Below are 21,315 nucleotides of genomic sequence, written 5' to 3' on the forward strand. Positions count from 1 at the left end.
GTTCTAAGATTAGAAAAATCCTTTAGTTTTATTTTAATATATTCAAAAAATATTTACCTAATTTGCATTCAAGAAGCGTCTTTATTTTATTTACAAAAATAAGACTTTTCTCTCTTCTTTTTTTTCCTTTTTTTTTTTTTTAAACATATCACAATTGTAGTAACTGTGTTTATCCACCAGGGGGGAGTACCGTAACATGTACTTGATAAATTGTCTAGCGTCAGCCTTGTCTTGTAATTTGCACGTTTGAATCAACGGGCCTGTTTTCATTGTAGTGGAGCAATGAGTCAGTAAGACTCTTTGGGTCTCGCACTAGAACGTATTTGACATTAATCATTTGTAATCTAAGTTACCCTGTGTCGCATTTTCCATTGCCAATTTTCCGCTGTTCAATTTTTCACGATCACTGTCAACTTTTGAAACGACCCCTGTTGATATTTAGTTTTAGCCAACAACACACCACCCTGAGCACTAACACCAAATATATCTCCTTTTGTCCGAGCCAAGCACTCAACATCATTACTCAGACTCAGTTAGGTCACTGGAGAGCCACATCAAAACAAAAAGTCACTCGTTTCCATGGAAATCGATTCAACACGACGTCGGGCCAAGACGCTAACACCAAAATCATGTCGTGTGTCACATTGTTTTCATCTGATGTCTTGTGGGATAACAAAAAGCCTTTTGGTCAATAATTTGTCCGGCCTGATGTCATGTGTAAACAAAACCATTACAAATGGATGGCTGCTATCAGCTTTAAATCTGTTCAAATCGCTGTCTCGACCGTTCTTAAGCTACAATTCAAATCCGCCGTCAGGAGGGACGAAACGTTTTAAGAACAAACTGCTCTATTTTTGTTTTTCACAAAAGCCTTCAAAGGTCACATGAGTCATTTTAAAGATCTGTTAACTCATTCACTGTCAATGGATCTTTGTAGCCATCAATGGCAGTGAATGTGTTTGAATTCTTTTCTGTGCTGAATTGAATAATGAACCTTTTGGAAGAGTCTAATCTTCTATTTGGTAGTTTCTGTCATTTTGTAGTTTTAGGTGGGACAGTAGGAACCTACATCCCCCCATTTTAAGTGCTATTAGTTCTCCAAGTGTATTAGAGAGGTCCATGTTTACCCTGTTCACCATGGGGACCAAGCCCCCCCCCCCCCATGCAGGCCGCACACAGCCCAGGCCCATCTCCATGTGGCTGAGAGGATGTTTATGTTTTCCAGGATTTAGAGAGGAGGAGGGAAAGGGAAAAAGGCAGAGATTCAAGCCAAGGGAAACGGCGTGCCAGGTAGGCCTCCGATAGCGGCGGCTCCTCCCGCCTCCTTTGGGAGCGCTTTTCATGACGGCGTGCCAACTGATGAGAATCCAGGAGGAGGAGGAGGGCAATTAACCTCTTGAGTTCTTTGGTGGCTTCCTTCATCACTCGCTCGTTTTAGGCGGACAAACTTCTTTGAACCTGTTTTCTATGGAACCACAAAAGGTTTGATACATTTGACATCTTTCATCTTGTCGGACTAACGGAATTTATTTAACCAAAGAATGTGACAAGGACACCTGGAAACTGTTTTAATTGGAAGACATTTTTCAGGTCATCATGAAGTTGCATCAGTCTGGACTTGGTGGAGCATGAAGCAGCCTAAATTCTTAGTCACCCATGCACACATTTGCGGTATACCCCACTAGGAAACAGTGACTCATTACTCTCAGCAGGTTTACTCATGTCGGTGCAATTTCACTTCTGCCTTTTTTTTTGAGTTTCCACAACCGTCTTGGTGTTGTCCTTCCCTACGGGCCTCCCTCGCAGAAACACCTCCCTAAAATCTCTCATCCGCATTTAGCAAATTTGTTGAAATCAAAGTCGAGGGTCGCAAAGTAAGCATACAAAACCTCAGCGAGAAAGAGAGGCAAACATTTTTGGTCCCCCCGGAGTCTTCGAACGAACCTTTTCCACATGCTGCCGCAGATGGCCGACCAGCTTGTTCAAAGAGCCGGACAAACTGTAACTTGAGATGCTTCATTCAAACGTGATTATTAGGGATTGCCAGCTGCCAAGTACACGGTTTCCATTTTCGCTTTGTGATTAGTGACTAATTTGTACCAATTTGCCACCGGTTAGAGACCAACTCAGAGTTGTTCACGCTTGTAATGAACTCTGGTGAGGATTATTTTGGTTTAGCTTCGACAGGTGAGACAGGAAATGATTCCGCAGTTTAGCGCAAGATGGTCTGGATGACTCACACTTGGCCAAGCAAAGTACGAGACAGACACAAATATTTGCAGACGCTCTCAGAGCCGCCCGGCCTCGCCGTGTTAGGCTAACACTCAGCGCAGCGTTGTGTTAGCATGGACGTAGAAACAAAAAGCAGCTGGCAGCTAAGGACTATCGTGAACACAGAAACCTGGTTAACGTTTACCCGACTATTAGGAGGGCGAGGGCAAGCTTCCGTGTCAGACTTATTGGAGGTTTGAGCCAGCGACTGGATAATTAAATCGTAAAATATTATGTTTGGCGCATTATAGGCTCCATCACCGCGGAATGGGATTGTTTTATGGCCGCCTCGCAGCCCCCCGTCGTGTTCAATTCATTCAATGTGTGCAGGCCGAACCCCAGCTAGACAAATAACACCAAAACACACCCTACGACATCCCGCGGCAAGACCGCAAAGTAGAGTACAATCAGGTGGGCTGGTGTTAGCCATCATAGAGCTGCTAGCGGCTGAAACGATCCAAGGGGGGTCTACGGGGTGTGTCCAATTATTTTCTGGCCCGCTTTTATGAGCCTCTGGAGAGCTGTACCTTCTCATAAATGCGACTGTTATGTGTTGAGCAACCTTTTCAGGTAGGACGGTGGTGGTGAAAACACCCTCAAGCTTTCATTTTTATGGCTAGCTTGAGGAATGTTCTTTGTGGTTTACACTTACACGTGAAACCGTTCCAATCACTCATGTTGGTAGTGTTCTTTGAAAAGGCATAAAAAAGAGTTTTTGTTCTCTGAGCCATTCTTTTGCGTACTAATTATTTTGAAAGCACATTTCCATTTTAGTAGTATCAGTTCTTCTACTTATGTACAGTGTGTAATTATTATTTTTTTAACAATCCTGGAAAAGTGCGCAAAGCAGGGCTGGATGATTTTTTTTAAAAAAATCTAACTTTTTTCTCAATAGTCCGAATTTGAAATGGTAATTTCACATGAATACTTTTTTTGAGTATATGTAAAAAAATATTTTTTTAAAAAGCACAAAAATATCAAATTAATTAGACGTACATATTTTGAAAGGCTCGTTACATAATAACACAAAGAAAATGAATTATGAATTAATAGAAACATATTGGTTCCAAAAATACACACTCTTGTAAATGACTACTTAATCTACTTAAGTAACGAAAGTTTAGTACTTCGTTACTTCCCACCAAGGCTGAACAGACGACGGTCACGCCCCCCAAAACGAGAGCGCGCGTGTGCAAATAATATGAGCGTGAACCTGCTGCTGCTGCTGGCTCCTCATCCAAGCAGGCTTCACGCTCACTCACTCATCCGCAGTCAGGCTGACAACAAGCTTCTCTTGCTTCTCCAGTAGAAGAAGGAAAAAAAAGAACAGTCGCGTTTCAATCTCCCCCCTGCGGAGGGTGGACGTCAAAAGCGCGGATGTTTGACATGTCAAGCTAGCTTTTTTTTTTTGGTGGGGAGACGAGACGGACGGGAACGTTTTAAAACACACAAGCCGGTGAGTAAACAATGAATGTTGTTTGTGTGTACCAGAAGATGGGAAAAGTTTTTACAAGCGCCTTTTAGGCAAGTATTTCAATTCAAATTGCTTCTACAAGTGTGTGCGCAGGTAGCTAATTAACCGCTAAATTTACTAAGGAATTAACACCATTTTGTTAACTCTTTCCATCTATAATATAGTTAGTTTCAATTGTCAATTTACGTGTCGACTCACTTTAGTACCTCAGGGGATGCAAAGTGAAGTTGTATTTTAATGCCTCAAAAAACCTGGCTTCAATCCCAGTGCAATTTCGGTCCACATCACCTATTAATTCCAATTATATCATAAAAGAATGTGATAAAAAGCTTTTGTGACTCAACATTAAATGGCTTTTACTCGTTTATAGTGCTGCCAATTTTGACTCCAACATTTTACAGCACCTGAATTTCAACAAATTTAGAATATCGGTGTACAATTTGCTCTCTGTGAAAGTTTAAAGCTGGTTGGCCTTTATTTTATATATAAATATTATGTGTTTCTTATCTGACCTGTGTTCCCAGCTGTGAATCCCAACTAACCCACTTAGTATAAATTATTGCCTCTTCCCTGGAAAGAGTCATTTGCTCTGCTCCACCACAAAAGATAAGCGTTATCTTTTTAGTTCAATTACTTCTAACATCATGTCTGCTGTTGGCTTGGCTTCTTCTTGTAGTGTCAATCGACTGTTTCAATGAATAAAAGATTGATTGTGTTAAAAATCTCATGGCTAGTGGTCATTGAGTAATTGCCATTTGTATTGGTATGGGGCAATGAGGTTTATTGATTCATGGTTAGCCTTGGTTGCATTCATAAACTGCGGGTGATTCGCAAAATGTGTGGTCCAACTTGCTGGTTAAATGCCAATTCCCAAGTGGAATAAAACAATTCCCGTTTCTTAGATTTTGGCATTTAATAATAGTTCTGCACGTACCAGGTCAGGTTGTGCTGCAATTGAGAAGTTGCAACACAAGCACATGTGTTTGCCTCTATAATTTTCATAGTTGCCAGGGAAGTCACGTGCACAGCCAACAGCGAGTGTGCTTTTGGCACAAGGTCGCTCCTCAAAAGCCTCTCTATTCGCTTTTCAACAAGAGACAAAGTCACAAGCTATGAAGGAACCTGTCGTAAGAGATTCCAGAAAGCCTCGAATATCTTTTGAACAAAACCTAACATTTAAGATGGCTGCAAAACAAATCAAATATTATTTTGCGACCGGTTGAATTCCTGCCTGGCCTGGATAAGCAATCCTACCTTTGTGCTTGTTTTCCCCCCACTCACTTTATGGCAGTAAAATCTAAATGTTGCTTTCTGTGCCAGGAAAAGAAAAGTTTTTCCAACACCGCCTAAAAAGAGATTTGTGCACGAGTCCCTCAAGTGTAGCTGGAATGATGCGTTGTAAGACTGCTAAAAAGTCTTGTCAAGCATTCAAACCGCCCGGTGAGTAAGAAAAGGAAAGTGATTCCTCAAAATGAAGTGCACATGAGAAGAAGTCATGGACTTACTATATTCTCCTTTTTTTTTTTTTAACGCTGATATTTCAAAAACAGATTCACATAGATGTGTTTGTTTACTGTTCATCCGGCGTGGCGGCTGACAGCCCTGTCAGGTCAACAATCAATCAACATCTTCGTCCCATCCGCCGAACATTACATAAGTCGGAGCGGAGGCATAAGCGAGGCGTCGTGGTTGGTTTCATGTCACCGCCTGGAGGCTCCCGTCTGCCTCTTCATCTTTCGTTTTGATTTGCTTATGCTTCAGTGGGCCACCTGAGGGGGTGGTGTGCGCTCGCTGGCCTCTGCCTGGTGACAGCTCGCGGGTAGATGCGGAGGAACCTTCTTGCTCAGCTGGAGGATGCTGGATGGAGAAGGAGGCGGGGATGAGTTTCACTTTGAGTTTTTCCTCCCAGAAATGTGCTTTAGTCCAGCGCCAGAGCTTTTTATGTTCCACTCTCTTCCCCGGGGGTTGACGTCATCCCGACACAACAATGACCTCCGGCCAACAAAAGCCCCCGCCTTCTCCCCTAGACGAGTGGAGTTTGTTTGCATATTATTTACTGCAGACTGCTTCTCTGCTCCCCTCGGCCTACCGCGTTATTACTTTTGAAAAGTTGCGGCGATGGAACAAAGAAAGTCTGTTGTTTATTAGTGCAGTAAAAGCAATCTGTAGCTTTTTTTTTGGGTAGGGACTGGCTTCTCCTCACCGCACAGTAGTTCATCCACTGGTTGCAAATGACAAATTGATTCCTCGGCTTGAACGGTGGTTTGGGTGTGTGTCTCAAGTGTGTGGTTGATCACATTCACACAAAAAAACATTTGGACCAAATTAAGCCGCCTCCAGTCTGGAACGGATTAATCAAATCTTAATTCATTTCAATAGGGAACATTGATTTGAGTTACTACTGTAGCTTGGTCATTGAGTAAATTCATCTTGCACCAAATGAAAAGAAAATACATTTTCATGATAGAATCCTGTGAAAGTGAAGCAAAATTTAATTTATTTCATGAGACAGAAGTATTGACTATATCAGCGCTGTCCGGCGAGCGATAACAATACGATACATTGCGACATTCCTTTTGTTCCACCCGTAATCAATCACAAGTTGATTTTTAATTAAGATTACCTGTCCAGACAATACTGTGTCATTTTTAGGTGTCGAGGCCCGTCTCATGTGTCATCTCCCCCGTTTGCCGACATAGCTGGAGAGTGCAGCTGAGCCGCCAGCTTCCAAGATGTCCGCCAAAGCCACCATCAACAAGGAAGTCTTCGTTCCCCACGACGAGAAGATGTTGGCAGCCGTGCAGGTGAAACGGAAGACCAAGAAGAAGATTCCCTTCTTGGCTACTGGCGGTCAGGGAGACTACTTGACATTCATCTGCCTCTCAGGTCAGACCCGTCTACTTTAATTCGCACGCCGCAATTGTGAGCTTGTCTCCCTCTGCCAATAAAACAACGCACTAAATCAATTAAACGCTTAGCTGTCGATCAATGCGGATTGGATTATCGGTGAAATTGAATCAGTGTTTTGCTTTAAATTGCAACTTCCTTTTTTTTGTTTTTTTGTTTCACTGCCTGTTAATTGAATCAGTCGTGCATAGCGCTCATGGGTAGAACAGCAAGGGCTTGCTCATTTGTGTTGCAGAGGATCATACAAGTCTTTATGGGATGTGTTTGGTTATATGAAAAGGGGGAGGGGCCTCTGTCAAACATCCAGTAGTGTAAAGTTGAGGCCCTGGGGTCAGCCAGTGGCCGAGTTATGTAACGTCTGCTACGTCACAGCCCATAAATTGAGTGAGGAGCTCTACTGTAGCGTTAGCAAGTAGCACCGTTAGCATTGTAGCGTAATACCCAGTGAATCGTGAATATATCACATTTCTTTTTCCAGGAGCAATAAAAAAAAAATAAAAATGTTGCTCTCAAATTACAGATTTACTTTGTACCACAAATGACTGTTCACAGACCGATTTAGCACCAGGAATTCTGTGAATTCTTTCCACTGAGACCTAAGACCTAATTCTACGGTTTGCAGAATGAAGTCTGAAAGGTTTATTCACAATGATCAGCACCATTCAGTTCAATCTTTCAGTTTAAAACAAAGTCACAGCAGGAGACTCAGTTTGAAGCTGAAGTACAGTTTTTTTGTATAGAACGGACACTTTAGGTGGTCAAAGGAGGTTCTTGGTAAGTGTGTTGTTTTTCAATTCTTTGGAGCTCGTCACTGCTGGAAGCAGCAGAACAATAAAAAGCTCTGGCTTGCTCCCACTTGGAGAGGGAAAGCTTCTTGTCCTGCGTGGCACTTTGAAAATAAGTTTGGCTCTCGTCACTGAGCTTATTGTCGTTCGGCCTCAAAGTGACCTTGTATTTCAGAGTCAGACCAATTTGATTCACTACGTTTTCCTTTTAGCTTGCTTGTTACCAAATTAGGTCGCAAAAGGAAACAGGAGATTCTCGCTAGCCGACGCGGCAACGCAAGGGCCACGTAGGCTCGCATTGGAATTGTTTGAACGCCCTCACAACAACATGACAGGCGTGTTGGCTGGAGCCGAGCCAGCAGCTCGACATGCTCCAAGTCGGTTAGCGAGCGTCGTCTTTGATCAGCGGGCTCCACGCGGCGCCTGACGGCCGGACCTCGGGGCCCAACGGCTGCGCCGCCCACAGAATGTTTGCAGAGAGAGAGAAAGGCGTGGAATATGATAAGACCCAGTAAACGTTGCACCAGCGTGGACTAGATGTTGTTTCTCACAGCGACTCTCTCCGCTGTATCGTTTCAGAAGCACCGTTATCGAATTCGCAGTGTAGGAGTTAATCGTGTACGACGGAAAATCAAAGCTAGCGATTGAAGTGGTCACACCGTTGCAGTTTCATTTCAGGTCTGTAGATGGCACTGTTTCACAGTTTTCAACTTTCAAGCAAATCAGGAAGAGCTTGGCGAAGTAATGATAGATTCATTGTAGTTTCATTTAAGGCCTGTAGGTGGCACTGCTTCAAACAGTTTTCAACTTTGAAGCGCTTGTTTGTATTTTCTTTTTTTCCAGTGTGGGACATGCATAGTTACATTCAAACTGTATGTCACGTCATCTTCTGTAATCCGTTCCAACACAAGCATGATGTGTTTATGCTCTGTTGAGAATTTCACTGTAGGATGCGTGTAGGCGTATTCTTGAGCGAGTATTTCAGCTCGCGTGGTGATGCGGGCATATTGTTTAGATTGTTTGCACGTGTCATTTCAAGGGTAGGCCGACTCATCCTCCGTGCCTCAGAACCTCGAAATGATTGAAACTGGCCCCCCTTAGTCCACAAGTTAAGCATTTCCGTTCTCACTCAGCAATGTTTTGGCTTCAGGCCACCTGGTAAATAAAATCTGCAGTTCCTCCTCCGGCTTCTACATCTCAATCCCTCTCTTGCTGTTTTCATCCTCAGCTCACTGCCCTGAAGGTATTGATTACCTTGTGAGATGGATGGCCTTGGGAGCCTTGTGTAACCCGCTGGTAAATTAAGCTCCATAGGCCAGATAATGACTGTTCAAAAAAAAAAGTTGACTTTGTAGTGTGCAAGGAGGCTTCCCACCTGCTCGCTCGTCGAGGTCAGCACTTGGCGCGGCCCTCGCTTCCCGGCGCTGACAGTGACCAGGTTGCATTTCTGGCCGACTTGCCGGGATGAACTCTTGAACCGCGTTAAGTTGATGGTACCCGGCGGCAGGAAATCATTTGCGATGACCACACCGCCACATGGTTTTGATCATGTGTGCTCTGGCTCGGACATAGCGAGCAAATTCCTCACCTACCTGGAAAAAGTCATCTTTTTGTTTTGTTGACGTGAGGCTTGCCTTCCATATTCATCCTCTCATCTGCACGGCTTGAAGAGACTTCTATGACTTACGAAACATTGTGTTGACCTTTAAAAACATTGTCTTCAAAAAATCCCCCAGCAAATGGAAAACTTTCCTTAGCCAAGAGGCCAGTTGATCCTATTCCTTGAGCATAAAGCACATTAACTTTATGGATGGACATGACAGATATGACTTTGGCAGCATCCCCCATCGCGTTAATCTACAGGTGCAGCCCATAAATCGGCTCGCTCCGACTCCCCGGATGCTTCTATTTGTCATGAAAGATTTATCTGACTTATTAGAGCACAATACCTGCTCCGCCACTGGGACTGGGACTGGGCCGAGGGCGAGGTAGGGAGGAGAGGATAGTATCGCAGGAAGCAGACATCTCACGAGTCCTAACCTCTTAAAGTCCTCACTGGAAAGAATAATAATAGTCCTTTGAGCCTCCGATAAAACAAACAAGTTGTGCATTTTTTTTTCTTCTTTAGACGGAGGTTGGAATTTATTGGAATGTTTATCAGGTCAACGAAGTGGCGCTCGCTTTTGTGACTTACGATCTCTTTAATGGCAGCAAAGGCGCATAAATAATATCTGTACCTGTGACAAAAGAAGCTTATCATTTTATGCCTGTCAGGTGTCACCTTGTCTGCTTGTAGTTCTGCAAATAATCATGATAATAAAATTCAATAAAAATGAAATAAACATTTAATAAAAAATAAATTAATTAATTAACTATAATAAAAATATATAATTTGGGAAATAATATAAAACAATCAATTTTACTCATAACGCACTTTACATTTGATACCAAATCTCAAAGTGTTACGGTGCAAACTCTTTAAAAGAGAGCAAAACAACAGACTATTAAAAATATTCAAGCAATAAAACAATAGCATGTATTTAGCTATAGGCCAGAGTCAGTCAGTCACATGACTAAATCCAGAAAAGAATTGAGCTGTGATTGGACAAAGCCAGAATCGAAAACTCACGATTGAATTTCGATTAATTGACCAGCCAGAGTTCTCACATGGTGGGAAAATGTTCGTGCGCCCCTTGGTAGCCACCCGACCATCAGAAGCAGAGCTTCTATAATGCAAAGAGACAGCCCGAACCCAGTGCACTTGAGTAATTGGACCTTGCGGGCAGCCACACACACAAATGTAGCCTCACGCCTCATCACTCTTCCTTTTGCATTTATCAGATAAAACCAGCCTGTTGTGAGATTAGAGTAAATGGGCTCTCTGGACTACGCTTGCCTTTCTTGGCCAGCAACAAATCCAGCAAGAGCGGGGAGCCAAAGCCAGACTCCCACCGGGTTATCGGAAAGTGATATCGCCTCGGATAAGAAACTCAGACCGAGCAGGGAAAACAGCAGAAGGCTGAAAGGTTTGAACTGGCAAATGTCAACGGGGCAAAATATTTCACAGATGCATGTTGAGAGGGCTTACATGACCTTTGGCATTTGTCTTTCAAGTTGTTTGCTGCTTTTGCCACATATGGATGTTTAATATTCACCGTCCGTCATATGAGCTGATCAATAGGAAGAGTAGCATGTCTTCATATGGTGTGTCTGTTGAGAAGAAATCAGGAGCGTGTAAACAAACCAATTTGTTGAGGCTGCTGCTGTTGCGTCTTGGGACCGGATCAGGCATGTAGATGAATGGCAGTGTTTGGAGAAGCAGAGTAAAGTGGCGGCTAATGGCTTCTTTGTTAACCTGGCTCGGCTTCAGCGGCGTGATTGATTTGCGTGGTTATAACAAACAAAATTGGGGCCATTAGCTGTTGAGCAATACCTTGATTTTTTTTTTTCCCCCCTCATCTTATTGATTTTTTTCTTTTATGAACTAGCACTGTGATTTAATGAAACAAAACAAATGCATTTTCACGTCTTTATTTTTTCACACGAGCCATTGAAGGCAGCCATACATAATCTCCATTCTTCCCCTGTTTTTCCATCCTAGTCGCAGATTAAATGTGTGAGTGGCATGCATATTAATTGTGGTAGTAATGAAGGTCACCCGGAGGAACAGCTGGAGTCCTCCTCTGTGTTGCAAACACTGGCCCTGGCTAAGTAGCCGCCTGCCGCGGACCAAACCGAAGCCATCACAAACACCATATGCTTCGGCGCCATCACCCGACACCTTGTGCACACTTGCCGCAGTGAGCTTTAGCCAAAGCGCTTTGAAAAATCCTTCAGGTAATTATGAGCAATCGCCAAACCGCAAACACATACTGATAAAATCAAGTAAATTAAAATAAATAAAATAGTTAATAATAAATGTGTCTTTAATTTTGTAGTTATTGCTCAATTTATAGAACCCCATTAAAAGAATAAAAATAAAATCGATATACTTAACAGCTTTTGTGGAATTCCGCCATTTCTCATCGTTCATAGGTGAAGGTAAAGAAAAGAAGTTGACAAAGTTTTCCTTATTTGACATTCATCACTTTAGGTTCATCTTAGGTTCGTGGGAATGAGCAACTGTACAAATGCAGCACAGTTCATCAGATCAGTCTGACTCATTTCAGGTAAATTATGAGTGCAGATGTGTTGGGAAACATGAGAAACATGCTATTTCTATTTTTTTCTTTCTTTTTTTAAGCGGCAATATTAGCAGTTACTCAAACTGTGTAAAGTAACAAATGATTTAATGGTATAAACAAACAATCTAGATAATAACTGAAGCACTGCTTACCACACAGCAGTCCTTGCGGGAGGCTCATCTCTCTCTAAAACAAAAAAAAAAGTTTTATTACAGGTCAAATGTTGAGTTCCTGCCAATGGCTGATGGCTCAAAAGAAGCTAAAATATTCATTGTTTGAATTCAAAAAGTCAGAGCAAAGCAGAGAAGTGCGTCCCTGTCACCCTTCCCTGTACACATTCATCAAAACGGTGTCATTAGAGGGCACAAATTGCCTCCTCTGCCGAGATGAATAACGCGCACACACAGACACACACACACACACAGGAAGTTACATTTGTTCGCCGTGTTAGTGCTTTTCCCCATCTGGTCTCTTCGTGCAGCAGGAAAGCAGCTGGGAGTTGTACGAGTGATATTAATCTATGATATCATTCTTCCTTTGCTTTTGTGCGACGGGAAGAACATGTTGAACAAAAAAAAAAACTAAAATGAGATAACATCAGTTACCTTCAACATCACCTCCAAGATTACAAAAAGGACAGGCCTGATTGTATTTTTTTTCCCCCTCTGGTATAAATTACACAACAGCAAACTCTTTCGAGAAGTTAGTGTGTGTTGTGGGATAAGGGAGCCTCGCTAGGGGGGCTCATCCATGCCCTTAGTGTGAAATACCAGAGTGGAGCCCACCCATCGTCTGACACAGGAAGTCATAGCAGCATAGCGGCAGGGGCCCGGCAGTTTGCCGTCTCCAGGCTGTTTGGTGACATCGCCTCCCGAGTAGCTAGATGTCACGGTGCCGCTTCACATCATGTCTAACATTTAAACCTCGATTGGTACCAAGGTGAAGCCGCGTCGTCATTGGGATGTTTTGGTTGTAGTCGTCGTAAAAATGGCCGCCTTTCAGTTGACAAGACGGCGGAAGAATGTCATTTGCCAGATCAGTGAGGTTGCGCGTCAATCACGGGGCGTCGAAAAGTTTGCAGTCCAAATCGTAGTCACGCTGTTCTTTGAAGTCTGATGTAAAAGGAAGGGTTGGGAATGCAGATGCTGTGAACGAATGGATGATTTAAGATCAGTCAGCTGCTTCACAGCTGTGTGTCATGAAATAGTACCTTGCGTCAATATACAATGCTTCCTCAGAGGTCAACGGCGCTTAAAATGTTGATTTTCCCCCTTTTACTTTTTGAGACTAATTATTCCCATGCCAGTTCACTTAATGGGACTCGTCCAGAATCAGTTATGGACTCTCGTTTTACGAGCAAACATTCAACCCAGTCTTTTTATGCCAGCTGTCAGCTTTGTGGACAAATTTAATTGAGTTTGAATACATGCTCTGTGCCTGAGACTGCATTTGAGTCTGTCTGTTTGTGCCGTTTGACCAAAAGGAACGCCGACTTCTCATGCTAGCTGCCGAATTGGGAATCAACAAATTTGATTTGAGGCTTCTGTTATTGCTTGCTAGTGTTTAAATCCATCTGTTTGTACTGAGGGAAGATGGAGATTGTTCCAATTGCTTTTCACGCTAGTTGGGCCTTAGCTAGCTACTCACAAGCTCGCGGCTCACTCGCTGGCTGCTTCCTAGCTAGCCGCAGTGAGATCATTCTCGTTGTGTTTTCTTAACGTTGTCCTCAACCTTAACCTTTATGGATCTTTTTTGTAGCGCGGTTTTGCAATCCTAATCCCAATAAAGACCTTCGTATTAGCTACACAGACAACCACCTCTGGACCTTGTTTAAAGAAGACCAGCTGGGCCAAGGAAATGAGGTCTGGAGACAGGCCTGAACTGTAATGTTTTGATACATCATGTGTTTTCACTTCCAAGAGGTTCGAGGTAGCCTTCCCATCGCAGTGAGATACAACTGTGACATAAAGTAGTACGATAAGTTTTCATATCAATAATCGTTAACGAGTAACTCGTGCGACTTTAATATGAATTATCAAAGCCATTCGGCAATAAACTATCTTGTTATGAGAGGAAGGTCAAAAGATTTTTCTTTCCAAGAATTCAGTTTAGATCATTCCTGAAAGCGTAAGTGTCCAGGAATGTACTGTACCTCGTTTTGAAATACTCTCGTTTATTCGATGTTTACTGTGCGATGACAACCGCATCGTTTATTATGACATCGTCTCACATGAAACACTTTCCAGAGTTTTGGCATGTAGATAGCACAGAAGAGGCTGATTTTTCCAAATAAGGCTAGCACAACTTCGGCAGTTTGTTAAATGAAATAAAGATAAATTAATCCATTATTTTACTCATTAATATACTATTATTGAAGTTACTGAATGCCACTCGAGAAGCGCATTCATCTCACAGCAAACATCACAGAGGGAAAGAAAGCTCAAGTCGGCGGCTAGGCGTAATTAAATATTTGCGCCGTATCCTGGAGCTTGATCTCCAGAGGAATGCATTGTGTGTGGGGGACTTGGCGCAGGCTGAATAGCAGCATTATGAAGTGGCCCAAGGGGGCGGAAGGTGATGGACAAACTTGTGGGGGCAATATAGATGTCTTGCAAATGTCTTTAATATGATGTTTCCAGGTGCAAGAGGACAACCTTGAAAACAATGACTTTGTCAATGCGGAAAAACTCATTTATGTCTTGGCATCTGCATTTATTGCGTGTGAATTTTGCTCGTCGGACGGAATATTCTCTTATCACTGTGTTTTGTTTTTCCTTAGTTTGTTTTTCAAGACAATCTACTTTCAGCAGTTGAAAATAAAAGTAAGGAACCTCTAATGGATTTTCTCTCGATGGCCTTGCCTCTGCTAAGAGTGTTCCTCTTTTGTCTCGTTTCCAAAATGCTTTTGAATGAGTCGTCCTTGGCTGAGTGTTGAGTGAATAACATTTTTTTTTTTTTTTTTTTTAATCTCAAAGATTACATATCCTCGTTGACTTTAACGCAACCACACAGTTTCAGTCCATCCGATACTTAATCCAGCAGCTTTTGCTACTAAATATTTATGATCATGTCAACGCGGACTATTAAAGTTGTCCCCTGCGTCAATCTCTTGAAGGGCTAATTGTTGAGCGAGGTACACGCCGTCCTATTGACTCCTTGCGTCTTGTCACTGCATGGCCGCCGTTCTGGCTCGGGAGGCAGACCTCGTACACAGGAGTCACAGTGTTCAGACCTCGTGAAAGCACTCAAGAGGCCTTTTGTTCGACGGCGCTGAGGCCGGTCTCGCCACTGCTGACGATAAATCCGCTCGGCAGCCTCTCGGAATAAAAACGGTTATAGAAGAGTGGAGGATTTACAATTCTAATTGTTTTTTTCTCTGTTTTATTTGTCATAAACTTGATAAGAAGCTATGTATTTCTGTTAATAGCTCAAAATATGAACTAAAAAAACAGTATGAAAAACAAAATGGCCGTCTGATCATATTTCCGCATCGGGAAGCCTAACGTTTGTCGTCAGAAGAATTTTTGCCTTTGGGCTGTGACAATCTTAGCCAAACACAACAAGGAACTAATCCGCCGGTGGAAGTGGCTGCGTGTCACTCTGAGAGCATGGGAAAGAAACCTCGGGATGGCCTTACAATAGCGCAATAGTACAATAGCGCTAGCTAGCGAGTCTCTTAGCGATCATCACAGGATTGATACATTTTAAGCTTTAACAATACAAGCTTCCGTTTGAGGGCAAGGCATTTTCCTGAGCTCGCAATACACCAGAAACTCAGTTTGTCACTCCGATGAATAACATTTGTTGTCTGGCTAGAGGCTCTGGGAATTGATTGATGTTCTACTCAAGTCTGCACTAACATTAAATTATTGTCAAAGTGAAAGTCAACTGAATACAATCCACAAAGTTGTCTGTCCCTTCGCTGTGATTGTTCCATGACCTTCAGATAGACCTTTTCCAACAGCGAGTCTCAGGTATCACGAGACTTCCACTTTAACTGAATAAAACAAACAGTGCAACAAGGCTGCGCTATCATATTTTCACTATTGCGTAACTGCTTGTCTAATCCTCGGGCCCCAGTGTTTGTTTACAATTGGTGAATATGTAACTACTGCTGCTGAATATTTTGGGTCAAGCTGGTTTCCTTTCCCATATTTGGGAAGTGGCAGAGTTGTACTCAAGCTGTTAGCTGGCGTTCTTGGACTGCACAGAAAGTAAAATAAATGCATATTTATTGAATTCTTTTTCAATATTTGATAAGTCTTATTTTGTGAGGAATCTTAAAAGGGACGTCAAGTCAATTTTTTTTTACAGTTTATCAGGGAAAACTAGTCAAATCTTTGTCTTCTCTTCAAGAGACAGTACGACAGATGTAAGAAATTATTCGCTTGTGAATTTGACCACCTTCACTGTCGTCATTCCACCTCTCCGCTGTTCCATTGAATCCAGCTGACATCCTTTTCTCGGGCCCCTCGGAAATTTCTACCGTGATGATATCGTTCACCTCGTGGGTTTGGTCATACTTGTTGCTTTCCGTCAGCCTTTGTTCTTTCCCGTGACCACAACCTAACATCTCACGTATTAGCTACAGCTGTCCAAATGGATCCCCCCCCTCCCCCACAAAACACACGGCCCTGCCTATATTTATATAAATCATACTTTGAGCTGAGTCGGGTGCTTACGTGATAGAACGCGACATGAGCCAGTGATAGTGGCGACTTTCGGAGAGCGGCGGAATGGGGCAACAATGGCGAAAGTGACCTGAACACTTCCTCTTATCTGAGGCGACACAATAGATCACGCCGGATGGCGGAAGCGGAGGTCTACTCGCCGGGTTATAAAAGCAATAAACGGAACGAGTCGGTTCCAAGAAGCACGCTATGAGCTTGGAAGATCTGCAAACAAAGCCAGTTGAGGGGAAAAAAAAATGTTTAAAAAATCTTTTCCACCCGTTATGTCATTTCCCCCAAAAATATTTTACAGTGACGAATAAGAAGCCAGCTCACGTCACCATCACCAAAGTGAAACAGTTTCAAGGAACGTCGGCCTTTGTCAAACGCTCCCAGTGGACTATCGATCAACTACGGCAGGTCAACGGGATCGATTCCAACAAAGTAAGCCACGTTAAATTCCATGGCAACATCTTTAAAAACATTCTCAAGAAGTTCTCTTTGAAAAATGAATTCTCATTTTTCTCCCCCCCACCGCCAAGGACTCTCCTGAGTTTGACCTAACGTTTGACAACGCCTTTGACCAGTGGGTCGCCGGTTCTGCGGGAGAGAAGTCCACCTTTGTCCAGATTCTTCACCACACCTGCCAGCGTTACATCCCGATGCGAAAACCGGAATTTGTCAACTGTCAGTCCAAACTTCTGGGAGGTGAGACCTGTTATTAAAAAAATGTTTTTCACAATTTTTTGTGTGCCCGCTCCAAAACATTAACATTCAAGGCCAGTCATTTGATTGTTTGTCAAAAACCCATTTAATTTCCGCCCCTTGAAATAACCTTAATTTCATACGCATCAATATGTGTGTCGCTAGCCCCGCCCGCCAATTCTGTCATTTCCTGGCTGCGTGGATGTAAATAGTTTGCTCATAAAGCGAGCAGAGAATCTAGCATCCTGCCGCCAGATAAATCCGATATTGATCTGTTTACCCTCAACTCTCATCTTTGAGCACTGTTCCGCTTTTGTATTATTCATGGAGTTGTTAATACAAACGCTCCGGCTTGGCTCTCGCGTCAACCGCGAAGCACCTTGGCTCCGTTTGTGCAAATCCCGCAAAGAGACAAAACACAGCCAGTCACTTAATCTTCTCGCCTTGGCAGAGGTAACATCATAGCGCAGACTGAGATTTTTTGTTGCCCAAAGACTACTCGAGGCGTTTATGGGACCAAGATTTGGTCATTTTGGGGCTTCAGCGGATGTCAACATGGCTGTCCACTCCAGTTTAAGTCTCACACCAGTGCAAAACAAAAATCATGACGCTGCTCAGGTGTGGGACCATAACTGTGGGAGACGGAAACTTCTGTGATTTGAAGAATAAACTTGATGTTTTAGTGTTCCTTCTGTGGTTTTAACGACGACACTGACGTTTTCTGTAACGGAAAATATTCTCCAATTTAAAGTAACCGCATGTCATTCCCCGAACCTTTATGGCATTTGAACTAAAATATAACTTAGTAACCCAAAACACCATTCCACTAATTTAAACCAAAAATGCTTTAAGAATCAATAATTCCTCTGGCTATTTCTTCACTACAGAAGCCCAAGCGGTAGATTCAGTCTTTGTCCGTTGCAAAGTGTTTATGAACAGAGTGAGGAAAGATCTGGTCGCTCGCCATAGTCATCTCCCACGACGAGGTAAGCCATCCGGACTACCGTAAATGCAATTTAATTCAGTTGCTAACCAAAACAGCAGCCCCTACCAAAGCGCGGTGGCTCTGAGGATAACTGCAAGTGTCATTTTTTAGGCAGACACTTGTGTGGATATGACAGGACACTCATTGAGCGCGAGGTCACACCCCCTCCCGCCGTCACTGTTATCGGGGAGTACAAACTGGAAGGGATTTCCACTTCATCCCCAAAGGTTATTTGTGAGCTATGTTCACTGTCTGGGCCCTTCACCGTCAGCCGGGCGTGTCGCTGACAAATGCCACAGAAGGAGAATTACATTCCGAAGGGCAGCGTAAAATGGAGTGTTCTTTGCTAAGAGTTCTTTGCGGTCACCTGTGACAAATTCACTTAAGTGTCGATCGTGGTGATTAAAATGATGCGTTTGTAAATGCACATATGTACAGCTGCATAATGAGTTTTTTTCTTTGTTTTTTTTTAAAGAACAGCATTCAGATCTTTCTTCACAGCTTCTCCACCCTGCTTGTCTGTAATTATGTCACACTCGTCCCTGGGTGGGGAACCCCAGGCTGGTTCTGGGGGGGCTCTTGAGAAACAAACACACTTCTGGAGGGGTCAGGCGGGCGAGATGATTACCATGATGGGAGTATTACTTCCTGGACTCCCTTGAAGGGGGGATCTGTCAGTCGTAGACTCCAAGAGGATTTGTCCTTCCTCCCCCTCCAGACAGGAAGTGGGCAAGAATAATCACCTAATCATTCCTTTTGTCTTCTCCCGGGTGGGCAACAGGCAACAGTATCCTCCACTCGGCCGCGGACAGCGTGACGAGCGCCGTGCAGAAGGCCAGTCAGGCTCTGAACGAGCGAGGCGAGCGACTGGGCAGGACCGAGGAGAGGACGGCCGACATGATGAACAGCGCTGAGCAGTTTGCCGTCACTGCGCACAAGGTGAGGCTGCAAAAGTGGCGTTGAATAGCTAAACCTAGCTAAGCCTATATGATGTTCTAATTACAGTTTGATTTGCAAAGGTGTATATTTTCCTAACAGCATGAATGATAACTAACTGGATGCTCCCATGCGATGTCTCCCGCTTCCCCCTCATTTACACCTGGGAAGCGTCCTCGCCCTGCGTTCATTTCATATCTCTCCCAAGTACGCCACGTGCTGTTCAATTTCGCTGTTAACATGCAAAATGACGGAAAAAGCCAATTTGCAGCGTGGCTGATTATGATGGTTACGCCGCGGGTGTCTGTCTAATAGCGGAATGCATCAGGCGCCACCCAGGCAGACCCTGTTTGCATTTTGCAAGACTTCATTGAGAACGCCTGCATTAAGCGGCGGTGCTTGAATTTTTTTAAGCTGTATTGCGAAAGCCCTCCGAATGACCTTTTTGCACAGTGACTTTGTGTGTGGAGCGTCATTAGGGACGGGTGGGCGACCAGATCAACAAGAAAAATCAGGGCTGGGCGGTAATGGTTTCAGAAAAAAAAATCCTGATTTCTTTTTTTCTTATTGTAGAAAAAGCAACCACATTAACCGCAACAAGTTTTGCTTTGTTTTATTTCCGTCATGGGATTAAAAAACTGTGAAACTTGCATCAACAACTACTGAAATGGGGTAGCGTGAGACGTGTTCAAGTAATGAGTCACCTTTTGACTCTTCTCACTCGTGCAATTCCAATTTTGACGAGGAGGTTCTCATCGGAAGCGCTCATTCCTGTGTGGTGCTCTGCTGCCCTCTTGTGGCATATCTCAGCATCGCACCCTACGTACGCCTACGTGTAAATCTAAAGCGTTAAAATGTTAAGTCAAAAATAGGTTGCATTTATTCAGTCTATGCATGAAAACCCTCAGATAAATGGAAACCTTGAAAATGAAAAATTGTGAAGAAATAATAAGTGTTCATATTTATTTTTTTTCCCCTTCAGCTTGCCATGAAGCACAAGTGTTAAAACAACCACCTTGTCTTTAGGAGTGTATTGGAGGGTCTTATTATCGCCAATCACCGCTCGCCGTCCAGGTCTCTGGAGTTTTGTGGCTTTTGAAAAAGACATAACATTTTAGTATTGAAGAAGACGGAGAAGAGCTAAACGTGTTGACTCGAAGGCAAACGACGTGCTTCAGTTATCGGCCTCATCTTTTTTCACACTGACAAGCAATGACTCAAGGATGTGGACCATATTCAATGATGAATTTATTTGTTATTTATGAGTGTTCTAATGGGTGGTCGACACGCACACACAAACCGACATTTCCTTTCTAAAGCCAATCCTGTCTCATCATTAATAATCAGATGACGCCCTGGGGCAAAAGTTTAAATGAATAATCACATCCGTGATATAAACAGAGAACATCTGCTCGCCTCAGCTTTGTGATCGATAAATTAACAAGTGTTCACCGGAGACTTCTTTTGGCCAGCTTCAGAGTTTGAATGTTAATCCATACAAAACAAGTTAAAAAAAAAAAAAAAAAAAAAGGCACATTCAGTGGAATCTCAGTCTAACACAGTCTGATTCAAAACTAAATTTACTATTAAAAGTGTACAAATAATGTATCTGTGTTCTTACATGATTGTTTTTTTCAACATGAGCTGCCCAAATCCTACAAATGACGAGTTTGACATTCCACTGTAGATCACACACAATAAATAGTCCACAAACGATAAACCAGACTGAAAATATTTATTCCCATTTGTTTTGTTTTCTGCCAGACGGTCCTGCACTTGAAGAACAATATACTGTACTCTTATGTGTATTTGAGAGTTTTTCTGTTTGCGGGAGGCCCCATGTGCCGCTTAAGCGCTACGTGGTGAAAAGCCAAATGTTGTCTTCTTTGGTCAGTGTTGTACAGCTGGTGACGCCATTCAACGCTTTTTATTTTATACTGGAAAGTGCTCTAACATGTCAGCTGCTTCTGTAAAAGTGGTCCAAAAATGATTTCACTGACTTATGATGTAAATGATTTCAAATATATTTTTTATTTGACATTTTAACACACATTCTCAGCAAAGATTGTCAGTGTGCTTTCCTCTGTCTAATGGATGTTTATTGTTTTAATAATAAAAGGAACGATGTTTAATTCATTTGTCGGTGTCCGTTTTCTCCCTGGAGTCAATGGTAATGCATTTCTGCTGTTTATATTTGTATTGATTTGTCTCTTACCAGCCATTAAGTCATTTTTTTTCCATTGCCATTTAAATGTCACAGCAGTTATTATTGAACAATGCATGGCTACTGTTTTTTTCTGTTTGCGTATAACGCCCAACAAGTCCATGCTAAGTTTAAGGAACTTGTATTTTTTACTCTAATGTAAAATTTTTCATCATAGAAAATATTGCAGTTTTG

General features: G+C 42.8%; 1 protein-coding gene across 4 annotated transcripts; it reads left to right on the forward strand.

Moving 5' to 3' along the window:
* The first annotated feature begins 76 nt into the window (after nt 1-76).
* Nucleotides 77-21,049, forward strand: stxbp6 (syntaxin binding protein 6 (amisyn)). Of its 4 annotated transcripts, none has more exons than XM_061301549.1 (7): nt 77-3,727; nt 6,398-6,631; nt 16,605-16,735; nt 16,834-16,999; nt 17,884-17,982; nt 18,763-18,920; nt 19,900-21,049. In XM_061301549.1, the coding sequence occupies exons 2-7, from the start codon at nt 6,478-6,480 to the stop codon at nt 19,921-19,923; spliced, it is 732 nt and encodes a 243-aa protein (XP_061157533.1). In that variant the 5' UTR covers nt 77-3,727; nt 6,398-6,477; the 3' UTR covers nt 19,924-21,049. The 4 variants fall into 4 exon arrangements, with proteins under 4 accessions (XP_061157533.1, XP_061157532.1, XP_061157535.1 ...); XM_061301548.1 differs by having other exon boundaries at nt 6,445-6,631; XM_061301551.1 differs by lacking the exon at nt 17,884-17,982 and having other exon boundaries at nt 6,445-6,631.
* Nucleotides 21,050-21,315: the final 266 nt, after the last annotated feature.

This window comes from Syngnathus typhle, linkage group LG16 (assembly GCF_033458585.1).
Source record: "Syngnathus typhle isolate RoL2023-S1 ecotype Sweden linkage group LG16, RoL_Styp_1.0, whole genome shotgun sequence".
NCBI lineage: Eukaryota > Metazoa > Chordata > Actinopteri > Syngnathiformes > Syngnathidae > Syngnathus > Syngnathus typhle.